The following is a 12177-nucleotide window of genomic DNA, read 5'->3' on the forward strand; positions in this document are numbered from 1 at the left end:
GGTTTTGTGCAGACTAGGCAAGCATCTCCTGACTGAACTACATCCCGTTTATATGTGTATGAGTGTTTTTCCTGCTTGTCTGTCTGTGCACCGCATGGGCTTCAGGGCCCATGGAAGCCATAAAAGAACGTTAGATTCCCTAGAACTGGAGTTCCAGACAGTTGTTAGCTGTCATCGTGTGAGTGTGGGGAATTGAGTCTGGGTCCTCTAGCAGATCAATCAGTATCTTAACACTGAGCCATCCCTCTGGTGCCCCTTTTTTCTAATTTTCAAAAAAAAAAAAAAAGTTCGTTTTATAGTTCTGAAAAGTGGAAAACAGGTAAGCATGGTAGCTAAGCCCAGCATTCTGGAGAATGAGTCAGAGTGTGACTTCAAGGCCGTTGTGATCTACATTGGTGAGAAACCCTAAGAAAGTGTGGCACAAGATTTACTATTTCTAATCATGTTTAAGTTCAGGGATTAATAGTATGAAATATGTTTACACTCTAGTGAAACAAACTGCCACAACTTTATTACCTTTTGGCCTCCGTGTTTATGGGTTTTAAATCAAGTGCTCTCTACCTTCCTCTAGCTCCGTTATCTCTCTTTTTCCATCTTAAAAATACTGCTATTGTTCATCTTCCTTTCCTAAATACTCGTTTCAACATTCATTGTCTGTTTGTTTTTCTGCTTTCATTAATGACCCATTCTACGAACATTCAGTGGGCCAGTGATCCGTTCTAGATTTGGTCAGAACTGTTCTAGATGGGTTGATAAACATGTTGCCAGCTCTTTCTGGTTTTGTTTTAATTTTTTTGTCTTTTGCTTTTTTTTTTTTCCTTCAGCAGTGTTTGTATAGGTTAATCATTGCCATGATATTTTCATCCCTCCTAAAACTTTACTGTATCCTGAAATCATTACTTCTGCGATGCAGGCCTGATGTGCATCAGGTTTACTCCGAATAGTATACTTTTGCTATGTAAAGCTGAGGTTTGAGCTTCAGCTGAGAACAGTTAGTAAGCTCCATGTCCGTTCTGGGCAGTGCCCATGCTACCTGGTTCAGTCTCCTCCTCTGAGCTTAGAGGACATCAGTGGACACAACACAAAATGCTACCTCCTCTACTGCCATGTTTTAGCACACGCTTCCACTTAGTGACGATTGTATAAACCTCTCAGAAGGACTGGATGGCTGTTCAGAACTCACTTTCAGCTTATGGAGTGCCTTATGGGCTTGTGTCTACTGAGATCACAGAGTCTGCCTCGTGGTGGACATAGAAGCCTTGTGTAATGTGTAAATGGTGTGAGCAAAAGGCAATTTTCTGATTCTTTCTATCATCCTTTCTTTAGCCGTGCAAAGATGTCGTCCTCTTTAGTATTTTGGGTCTGCAGGTTCTCACTCATTATGTTACTGTGTATTTTTGCAGTTTTCCATAGTTCTGTAACTTAGGTCTTTTTACTTCAGTGAAGCGTTTGGGCAGAGGTTCTGCCTCCTCATTTGACTCTAATGTGTATTTGCCTCTAAGTTGTCATAAGAAGGAAGAAGGCTGTCACCTCTAGGTTGTCACCAGGAAGGCTGGCTAAAACAAACACTGCAGTAATTGGTCTCGTCCTTGAGAGATGACATTAGCAGTACATTAGAGTCATGAAAGGGTCATGCATGTAACCTAGAGCACGGTGTTAGATCTCCCCAAGGGCAGAATGAAACAAAGGAAAACAGTCACATTCATGTGCATCAAAGAACTGAAGTCTGAAGTCACTCCACAGTTCCCCAGGCTGTTAGAGTGGACCAGACTGTCGTCAGACCGTCACAGTGACATAAGTGGATGTGCTTAGCTGGAGAGTAAGGGAAAGATGGCAGGGTCAGACAAAGGAAAGCGCAGGCCCAGATGAGAGCAGAGTGGTGGGACAGGATTGCTTCCCTGAGGAGCTGCCTGTGAGGGACACAACAGCCATTTTCCTTTGTTTCCAGCTTCACAATATGGATATGCATCAGTGAAATCCTTCTTCTGCAGAATCTGGTAAGTAAAGGGTATGGAGGCTCAAAATGTGGCTCTCAAATTTCCGCTCAACCCTTATGGTGATGCTTTCACATTCAGCTAGATTCTGCTATAGATACAACAAAATGAGACGGAACAAATAAACAAAAATCTCTCTTGATTCTTACATGAGAATTTGTATGTAACTGGGTGGTTGTGGCACATGCCTTTAATCCCAGCACTCGGGAGACAGAAGCAGGCAGATCCCTGAGTTGAAGGCCAGCCTGGTCTACAGAGTGAGTTCTAGGACAGCTAGGGCTGTTACACAAGAAACCCTGTCTCAAAAAACAAACAAAAAATTTGTATGTGATTGAGAAGAAAAAAAGACTGAAAGATAAATGCTAGTCCCGTATGTCATCAGAGCCCTTGGTTTGAAGTTAACAATAAAACTGTTTTGAGCCAGGCAGTGGTAACACACACCTTAGTCCCAACGCTTAGGAGGCAGAGGCAAGTAGATCTCTGTGAGTTCGAGGCCAGCCAGGTCTACAAGAACTAGTTGCAGGACAGGCTCCAAAGCTACACAGAAACTCTATCTCAAAAAACAAACAAACAAAAAATGTGTTTTGAGCCCCATTTTATTTGCTTTTCATTTTTCAGTCACATTTAAAATTAATTTTTAAAATTTCCCCACACCTCTCTCTTAGTTTTTGTAATTTTTAATAGCAGGCCTTAAAAAGAGAGTGATGTAGAAGAAAATTGACCACACCTTAACAGAAGTGACTTCTTGTAGATAGTTGTCACCCTGTAAACAAATTACTATAATGTTGCTTTCATTGTAAAAAGAAAAACTTTTTAACTTGCTATTATTATTTTTATTTTGAGGCAGGGTTTCTCTGTGTAGCCCTGGCTGTACTGAAATTCACTCTATAGACCAGGATGGCCTCAAACTTATGGAGATCCACCTGTCTCTGTCCTTTGAGTGCTAGAATTAAAGGCATGCACCACCATGCCCAACAAGAAAAAACATTTTTAAGTGTCACAATTGTTAACAGCAGTATTTAAGTTAGTAACTACTCCAGATGTTTAGAGAAGGAAAATGTTTATAATGGAAATAACCAAATATTCTGTAAAACTGGGGGGATTTGAGCTAATAGTGTTTGTGGACCTAAGCAGGAGGGATAATCGACTGACAGTCAACAGGTAGGCGGGCTGTATGGTTTACTGTGTCCTTCACCAGTGCCTGTATCAGAAACAGGCCTGAGATAGAGTAAATGTGGGGCATCCCTGCAGGTGTCAGACAGGCAAGCCAACCCGGAAGAGATAAGAAGGAAAACCTGGTACAGATTGACTTTGTCAGCCTGGATCAGACTTCACGGAGTTAATGACAGGAGGTTTATTCCCAGTGTATTTAAGCCCAGTACAATTTGAAGAAGAAAAAAAAAAAGGCTTCCTTGGGTAATACAGTCCCCAGTGCACAGAGAAACATAATTACATTAAACTCAACTCGGGGTATTGTCATTCCCCCCAAGCAGATGGGGGCTAGAGATACACTGCCTGTGCTAGCTTCAGGGCCTAAGGGTCTGGCGTTGTAGAGATAGGCTAGAGGTCATTTGGGTAGTTAGTTACCTCTGGTCCTGGTTGTAGGAGCTTGGGGGAGCCTCTGGCTATCAGGGCCATTTCAGTTACTAACCACATCCAGTACTGGTTGTAGGAGCTTGTGTGGCCTGGCCCAACAGATGACACAGATCACCAGGCTGTTAATCTCTTCCAGTTCCCAGCTTTCTGGATAGAAGGACAGGTTTTTCATCTTTCCCACTGGAAAGACAAAATCCTGTGTGCCTAACATTCCTGGTTTCTCTGGAGATCTGTGGGCACAATGACCTCACGCTCTGCTCCCGACATAAATGACACACGGGCTTAAATCACACTAAATACTTGTAGGTCCTTTCTGAGTCAGACTGCTCAAAGCAAATGTCTTTGGTCCCCATGTGTTTAAACTCTGTAAGCAGGAAACCAATAATGTGTAAATACAAATGTGTCCACTAGCAAAAAATTCCAGACAAGAGAGCGAGTTCTCTCGTGAAGACAGTGGAGAAATTGCTGTTTTATTCAGACATTTTGTCTGTTTTCTGTTTTAACAGAACCCCTAAGAGTGTCTAGTTTGCAGAGGATAAGGGTTTGGGCATGCCGTTCTGGTGTCAGAGAGCATGAAGCCAGTGTCTGCTCGGCATTTGGGCAAAAAGGCAAAGGGAGCCAGACACCATAACAGCTAGCTCTCACCAAAGTTAGCCCACTCTGACAGGGTCTGCATTGATTCCCTCGTTATGGTGGTGCTCCCATGACCTCTTAGAGCCCCACATTGCTCTCACTGCCATTGCACTGGCTGGGGACTTTGGTGGTAGCAAAGCACATCCAACTGGCTAGGACGGGACCCTTCTCTGAGGAATCCCAGTTGCAGCAAGTGGCCTAAAGAAGGTGAGCGAGTAAACCAGGCAGCCTTAAGGAAGTTTCTGAGTAAATATGGTCCGTGTGGAAGAAACAGATGTGCAAAGGCCCTGGGGTGGAACACAGCTGAGTGTGGAAAGGTTAATGGAGAACCTGGCTGGAACAGGAGGGAAGAGAGGAGGGTGGATGGAAAGTCAAGGCCTAGATCCCAGGGAATTTTACACTCAGAAGGAAGTAGTTGGTTGAGATTAATTGCTTTCAAAACCTTTTCCTTAGGACTTTCTAACCTAACAAGCAAAGAAAATAGTATAATGAGCCAGTATGTTCTGACTACCCAACTATTAGCCATGGCCAGCCTGGTGCTACTTGTTCCTCCACCAGTTCTTCCCTCTGCCCTTATCTCAGAACTGAGACATTTCCTCCATTCGTATTTCAGAATGTATTTCTAAAAAGCAAAGTTACCATTCACCTTATGATGATAAAACCATCCTGGCCTTTGACCAGTAAGAACACTGTTAGGATCGATGCCCTGCCCTTCTAGCAGTATCCACATGGTCTTTGACAGCCTCCTTTGCCTTTAGTCATGTGACATCCCAGACTCTGAGTCATGCTTTCTCCAGGTGTTCCCTTTTGCAGGTGGAGGGAAATGACATTACCATTGAGACCCCGTCTGGGTGAGGGTCAGTCCTTACTCTGGGGCTGCAGTATTTGTGTACAGTGCTAAGAGGTCTCATTTATCAAGAAAGCATATTTTAAATTACAAAGGCCTGTGTGGACTGCTGTGTGAAGGACCAGGTCAGCTGTAGCACTGGAAGGCGTGGGTTGTAAAGTCAGGCTAGTGAGGTGGTAGAAGAAAAAAAATTGGTTGCTTTGCCAGGACTTATTGACTGAGGTTTCTGTCCCACCTGGTCTTGTAGCCATTCAGCCCCAAAGAAATACACAGAGGTCTACATTACTTATAGACTGATTGGCCTAGTAGCTCGGGCTTATTAACTCATAACTATTAGCCCATAATACTTGTTTGTGTTAGCTACATGGCTTGGTACCTTTTTTGGTGAGGCAGTCACATCTTACTTGCTCTGTGTCTGGCTTCCTCTCTGGGTGATGACTGCAGACTGAACCTTTCCTTTTCCCAGAATTCTCCTGTTCTCACCCCACCTATACTTCTTGCCTGGTTACTGGCCAATGAGCGTTTATTTTTTTATTTATTTTTTTTTTTTGGTTTTTTTCGAGACAGGGTTTCTCTGTAGCTTTGGAGCCTGTCCTGGAACTAGCTCTTGTAGACCAGGCTGGTCTCGAACTCACAGAGATCCACCTGCCTCTGCCTCCCGAGTGCTGGGATTAAAGGCGTGCGCCACCACCGCCCGGCCCAATGAGCGTTTATTTAAAATACAATTGACAGGATACAGACCATTGTCCCACAGCAAGGACTTATGGGTTATAATTGGAACATGATATAAAAAGGAATGAGGGATTGGCGATAGGAATCTTGGGTGGAAATATCTGAGGCCCGAGAGCATGGAGCAAAAGCACCTTCCTGGAGAGGAGCTGTGTTTGAGTTAATCTGGGTTTACATTGAGACTGTATGAAAACATAGTTCTAGGTAGAGGTGCAGGCCAGCAGGTAATGTGTAGTGCAAGTGTATATAAGTGACATTTAGAACCCTTGGCATGGACAAGGCTGAAGAAGTTCTTTATAGGGGGAAGCTGGACAAATGGAACATGAACTCTTGTGTAGTTGGGGGAAGGCTGTCATCCACATGACTAAAATAGGAAGCAGGGTCATAGTGAGGGTAGCCAGTACACAGGGACTGCCTTGGGATTGGGGTCACTAATCTAGATTAAGTTAAAGAGAGACTTGATTGCAGACAAAGAAGAGTGGCTCACTCTTTGACAGTTAGACTCTACAGCATGTGGCATGTCCCAGTAGCATAGAGGAGAAAGCTTTGTGCACATCCTCAGAGCTTCCTCGGTGAGACTGAGAAGGGGTCTGTCTCTATTCCAGAGGCCAGGCTAGGCAGCTAGGTTTTAATGTGCTTTCCCCAGCCAGGCATTTTGCAGGACACTGCTGACCTTCAAGCCAAGCCTGCAGCAACCAAGAAAGTAGCTGGAGCTTTGGTCAGTTCTTTAACAACAGAAGAGGGGTGCGCTATAGTTGGGTTTAGCCATGTGACCACATGGGGCCCCATTTTCTATTTGTAGTGCTTGGTGTGCCTCACAGTGGAAGGGTAAGAGTCAGCGGGAGTTTGGGGCTTGGTCATGAGCAGGTCATGGATGGGGTGACTCTCACAGTGATGTGAGCAGCCCTCCATAAAACTTCTTAGGCAGTGAGTAGTGGATGATCGTTATTGCCCAGAGGTACTAAGATTTCAAGCTAACCTTCCCTTTGGGGAAACAAGCATCTTTAAACGTTTTAGATTGGGTCTTTCTGTGTTGGGAAAAGCATCCCCAGCCTTTTCACAGTGGGCTGAGTGCACCACTATCAGCTCTAATCACTTTGATCTCTTCAGTGGAGGTGGAGACAGAGCACAAAAGAAGCATTACTCTCCGTTCTGGATCCTCCCCTATTTGGTTCACGTACATAGCTCTGCCCAGCCAGAACCAGAGCCTTGCTGTCTAGCACTGGCTGAGAAGATTCACTCTGGTTATGAAGGTAAGCCAGGGTTTCCTGTGCTCGGTGAGAGGCAGAATGCGGGGTTCAGACTGGAGCGTGGAGAATGCTGTTCCTATAGTTTCCAGGCAGAAGGCTGCTTCATGTCCAGCGTGGGCCATAAACTCACTTCCAGCTGGTGTTTACTGGGTGCTGTTTGCTGACCCTGACTTCCTGTGCTGTTATCACTGCCACAGTGTGACTTCAGCAGCAGAGTTGGATAGATATTAGTTACTTTAGTCTCTTCTCTATTGGTGACCTGTTCTGTGGCCTTTTTCAAGAACCTATCTTAGATGAAATAATAGCACTAAAATCATTTCATGAAGAAGCCACAAGAATGATTGCATTTGCTAGGTAGCACATGCCTTGAGGGACCAAGGCATGAATGCCCTGGGTTACATAATAAGTTCAAGGCTAGCCTGGGCTACATAGTGATTCCCTGCCTCAACAAACCAAAAGCTGGAGGTGTAGCACAGTGGTAGAGTGCTTTTCATGCTGTGTAAGGCCCTGGGTTTGATTCTCAACACTTGATGGAGGGGGAAGCAACATGTTCTTGGGGGGGGGGCGGTTCAAGACAGGGTTTCTCTATATAGCTTTGGTGCCTGTTCTGGAATAAGCTCTGGGAGACCAGGCTGGCCTCAAACTCACAGAGATCCGCCTGCCTCTTCCTCCCAAGTGCTGGTACTAAAGGTGTGCGCCACCACCGCCCGACTGAAACAACATGTTCTACAAGTGTTTTGAAACTTCCAGAAATTGCAGTATGTATATTCAATAAACAGAAATCCATTTCTAAACTTGTGTATAGGCAACTTCCATTTACTACCTAAAAACATAGTTGGCTCTGATGAGACATGATATGTGCTTTCCTACAAATTACCACCCTATAAGTCACAGTGAAAACATAGGACTATTGGAAAAATTAGTTTGGGGGCACAATGATAAAAAATTAATTACAAGTCAGGTGGTGCTGGCACACATCTTTAATCCCAGCACTCAGGAGTGGAGTCAGGCAAGTTTGAGGCCAGCCTGGTCTACAAGAGCTGGTTTTAGGACAGGCTCCAAAGCTACAGAGAAACCCTGTCTCGAAAACAAAAACAAAAAACAGAAAAACAAAAAGATAAAGGGCCTAAAGAGATACCTCAGCAGTTAGGAGTACTGGCTGCACTTCAGTAGGTCCTGGTTCACTTCTCAGCACCCAAATAGAGGCTCACAGCTGCCTGTAACTCCAATCTAGGGGATCTCACTCCCTCTTCTGACCTGATCCTGCACATACATGCAGACCAAACATGTACACACATAAATTTTCTTTTTTAAAAGGAAATAATAAATCATTAATTTACACGTTAAACAATAACAACAGCACTCCTGTAACTGCCTCGGAATGCACCGAGGTAGCCACGGTTGAAATGTATCTGTGTTGTATGTGTTCATGAGTAGCTCCAGACACTGGGTGCCTTTTTGTGTATTCACTTAGGGTTTCTTGCAATTGGCATCATGCCGAAGTAACTGATGTAAGCCTACTCTCAGAGTGTGGACTGCATTTTTCAGTGCACATTTTAGATCAGAACTTGCCTGACTCGATGGTACTAATTTTATTCCACAACAAATTGCTTTAGTGCTATTGCAAGTGTTTTCATTTAGTTATACACCACCACCAAAAAATATTCAGCCCTTCCCTTATTCCCACTTTATGTATTAGATATTTATGATAAAGAAATAAGCTATTAAGAATGCAGCAGACTAATCCCAGCACTCGGGAGGCAGAGGCAGGCGGATCTCTGGGAGTTCGAGGCCAGCCTGGTCTACAAGAGCTAGTTCCAGGACAGGCTCCAAAACCACAGGGAAACCCTGTCTCGAAAAAACCAAAAGAATGCAGCAGACTTTTTGTATTTAAATTAACCATAATATAGTCATTACATATTGACCGCTTTAAAATCAGGTTAATAATGGAAACTATCATTATTTTACTGTGGCTTTGACTTCATGGCAGTCAGACCTTAGATTTAAGTTAGATTTCTGCCGTTTCATTTTGAGATTTTATCCCTTGTATGTTGAGTAGATGATTGATTGCATATTTGACCCTAATCAGCCTTTCTCCTTTTTAATAGCTCCTCGAATCCCTGTAAATAAAAGAATTTTTACTACAACACACACCCCAGGATGTGTGTTTCTTGAAGTAGATGAAAGGTAAATATTTCTTTGAGCCTAAAAGAGATTTGTTTTGGAAGACAAACCAAGGTACTAGAGGTCTGTGTTATGCTTTGTGTACTGTTGTGTATTCTGTGACAGTTGGTTTGCCTGCATGGCTCCTGCTGGTTACAGTGCAGCTTAAATTGAGTCCTCTTAAATACATTTTCAAATCACATTTATTTATTGGTGCGTGTGTGTATGTGTGTGTGTGTGTGCGCGCGCGCTTCCATGTACATGTGGGGTCAGAGGACACCTTTCTGGTGTTGGGTTTCACCTTCCACTGTTTGGGTCTCAGGGACGCATCTCAGGCCAGCGGGCTTGGAGGCAAGTACTGTACCTGTTGTCTGAATTTTAGTGTAAACATTTTGCATACTGTATTATTAAAAGTGATTTATGTGATACCTTCCTAGATCTCATAACATTGAGACATAAGTGGTGCAGGTGTTATTACTCTTATTTTACATAAATCAAGGATCAGTTCACCAAGAATATCTGACTATACTCAACTTAGGACCAAGATTTAAAATCTTTAGCATTTGCTCTAGTGGTATTTCCATTTGACAAATGTGCTCAAATCAATTATGCTAAATATTGTAGTCTGAAGAGAGAGAAAAAAAGAGGACATACGTTTTTAATAAAGGCTAAGTTTTAAGAATTTTTCTTTATTTTGAACTTACATTACCTTTCTTTTTAGGGCAATTTTAAAATGATTTTGTTATTTTTTTAACAGTGATAGATGATGTTTATTGCTGTTTTTCAGTATTTTTTAGAAAAAAAATTTACTTTATGTGTACAGGTGTTTTGCCTGCATGTATGTCTGTACCACGTGTGGATACACCTCTAAGGAGGACAGAAGACAGCTTCAGATCCCCTGGAACTGGAGTTACAGATGGTCGTGAGCCACCATCTGGGTTCTGAGAATCGAACTCAGGTCCTCAGGAAGATCAGTGTTCTTAATTGCTGAGCATCTTTCCAGCTCCTGTTTTTTTTTGTATTTTTGTTTGGATAAAGCAAATGTTGGCCGGGCGGTGATGGTGCACATCTTTAATCCTAGCACACAGAAGGCAGAGGCAGGCGGATCTCTGTGAATTCAAGGCCAGCCTAGCTTACAAAGTGAGTTCTAAGACAGCCAGGGCTACACAGAAAAACACTATCTCAAAAAGCCAAATAAGCAAGTGTTGATATCAGCTAGTATATGCAGCCCCACATATACACATTTATTTCAGAATTTTACTTATCCTTGAAATTTGAAAATCTAGGTAACATGCTTTAATGTAAAACAAAGCACAGAAAATGTTTCCAGAGCCTGTTTTGTCTAAGCCATTCTGAAAACATTGCTGTGAGTATTGGTTGGGATGATAGTTGCCTTTGGAAACTATATTTGATTTGGCCACTACATCGTATTCAGTCAGTATTAAACATGTGTTTGTTCATCAGTCTTGGTTACTGTAGTGAAATACTGGAAATGGCCAAACTTGTAAGGAGGGAAGAAAGGTTTAATCCCTGCGCACTTTCAGGCCATGGTCACTCAGCTGGCTCCATGGCTTTGAAATCTCTGGTGGGGCAGGACATCGTGGTGGGAGCACACAGTGACGTTAATCTGTTTCCTTCCTGAATGAATGCTGCTTGCTGGCTCACTCCCTGACTTACCACTGCCTCACATTTTACTAGCTTTCCTACCTAACCTGGGACCACTGGAAATGATGCCCGCTGTAGACAGTTGAGGCAGTCCCTCACAAACATGTCCACAGACAATTATGATGAAGACAGTTATTCAGCTGAGGCTTCCACCAAGCGATTCTAAGCTGTTCAGTTAATGCCAGTTCAGACAAGGCCTGAGGGCATACCCCAGTACCCCAACTTCTTTCCACTAGGCTTTGCCTCCTGAAGGCTTTACCACACTGTACTAACGCTGTGTAAGTTCACAGCATCCTGTTACATGTGCTCTTTCTAAATGATAGTATAACAGAGAGCACAAGACTCATGAGGAACTTGCTAAGAATTGATGTCCATGGGTTATCTCCAGAGTGTGTGATTCATGAGCTCACAGTGAGCCCGCAAGCCTGCTCTTAGGGAATGGGGTGATTTTGATGCAATGTATCAGATGACTACTGACATAGTTAGCTTATATAGTTTTTTTTGCTTTCATGGGTGCATTAATGGACATCTTTTCATAAATGTTCTTCCTATTTAGAGTTAAATAGGGAAGTTAGGGTTTGATGGTGATGTTTTATTTAGCAGAGCATGAGATGGGATCCTTAAGTATGCTAAGCACATAGCCTCTCACTGAGTTATATTGCCAGCCTGAGTGGGTATTTTTAAGTATATAAAAACTACTTAATTACTTGCTCAGTATAACATGTTTCCTGTGCTGTGTACCTGTGCCCCAGGGCTGTGCCTTTGCTGGGTTACCTACCTCAGGATCTGATTGGAACATCCATCTTAACATATGTGCACCCTGAAGATCGGCCTCTGATGGTTGCCATACACCAAAAAGGTGGGGCCTGCTCCTTTATGGACGCTGTTATTTGTCACTAATTGGTTCTGATAAGAAATGTATTGAACTGCTAAAGTAATTGTTTCCTCCTTTAAAGTGATAACTGAAGCAGGACACTTGCAATCTTATCTGTGTAAAGTTTGGTTTTAATCTTGTTGCTTTACATAGTTTTAAAGTATGTTGGCCATCCTCCATTTGAGCACTTGCCCATCAGATTCTGCACTCAGAATGGAGATTATGTCATTCTGGATACCAGCTGGTCCAGCTTTGTGAACCCCTGGAGCCGGAAGGTTTCCTTCATCATTGGTCGGCATAAAGTTCGAACGTAAGTTCATCAGTTGGTGCTATTGGGTACAGAGGTGAGTGGGGCAATGTCACCTGTCATGGAAGATGAACATGATTGAGTTAAGTTTTTTTTGCTACTTTCATGGCACTGCCAGC

The 12177-nt window shown here is 43.2% G+C and overlaps 1 protein-coding gene across 1 annotated transcript in view; it reads left to right on the forward strand.

The window, feature by feature from the left end:
• Positions 1 to 12177, forward strand: part of Per3 (period circadian regulator 3) — a 51131-nt gene that overhangs the window by 5117 nt on the left and 33837 nt on the right. Inside the window, exons 5-9 of the mRNA XM_026782295.1 lie at positions 1949 to 1997; positions 6910 to 7052; positions 9158 to 9236; positions 11630 to 11736; positions 11905 to 12061. Of these exons, the coding sequence (XP_026638096.1) occupies positions 1949 to 1997; positions 6910 to 7052; positions 9158 to 9236; positions 11630 to 11736; positions 11905 to 12061 (535 nt within the window). The remainder of the gene's footprint in view (positions 1 to 1948; positions 1998 to 6909; positions 7053 to 9157; positions 9237 to 11629; positions 11737 to 11904; positions 12062 to 12177) is intronic.

The sequence above is a fragment of the Microtus ochrogaster genome, chromosome 10, assembly GCF_000317375.1.
Source record: "Microtus ochrogaster isolate Prairie Vole_2 chromosome 10, MicOch1.0, whole genome shotgun sequence".
Taxonomy (NCBI): domain Eukaryota; kingdom Metazoa; phylum Chordata; class Mammalia; order Rodentia; family Cricetidae; genus Microtus; species Microtus ochrogaster.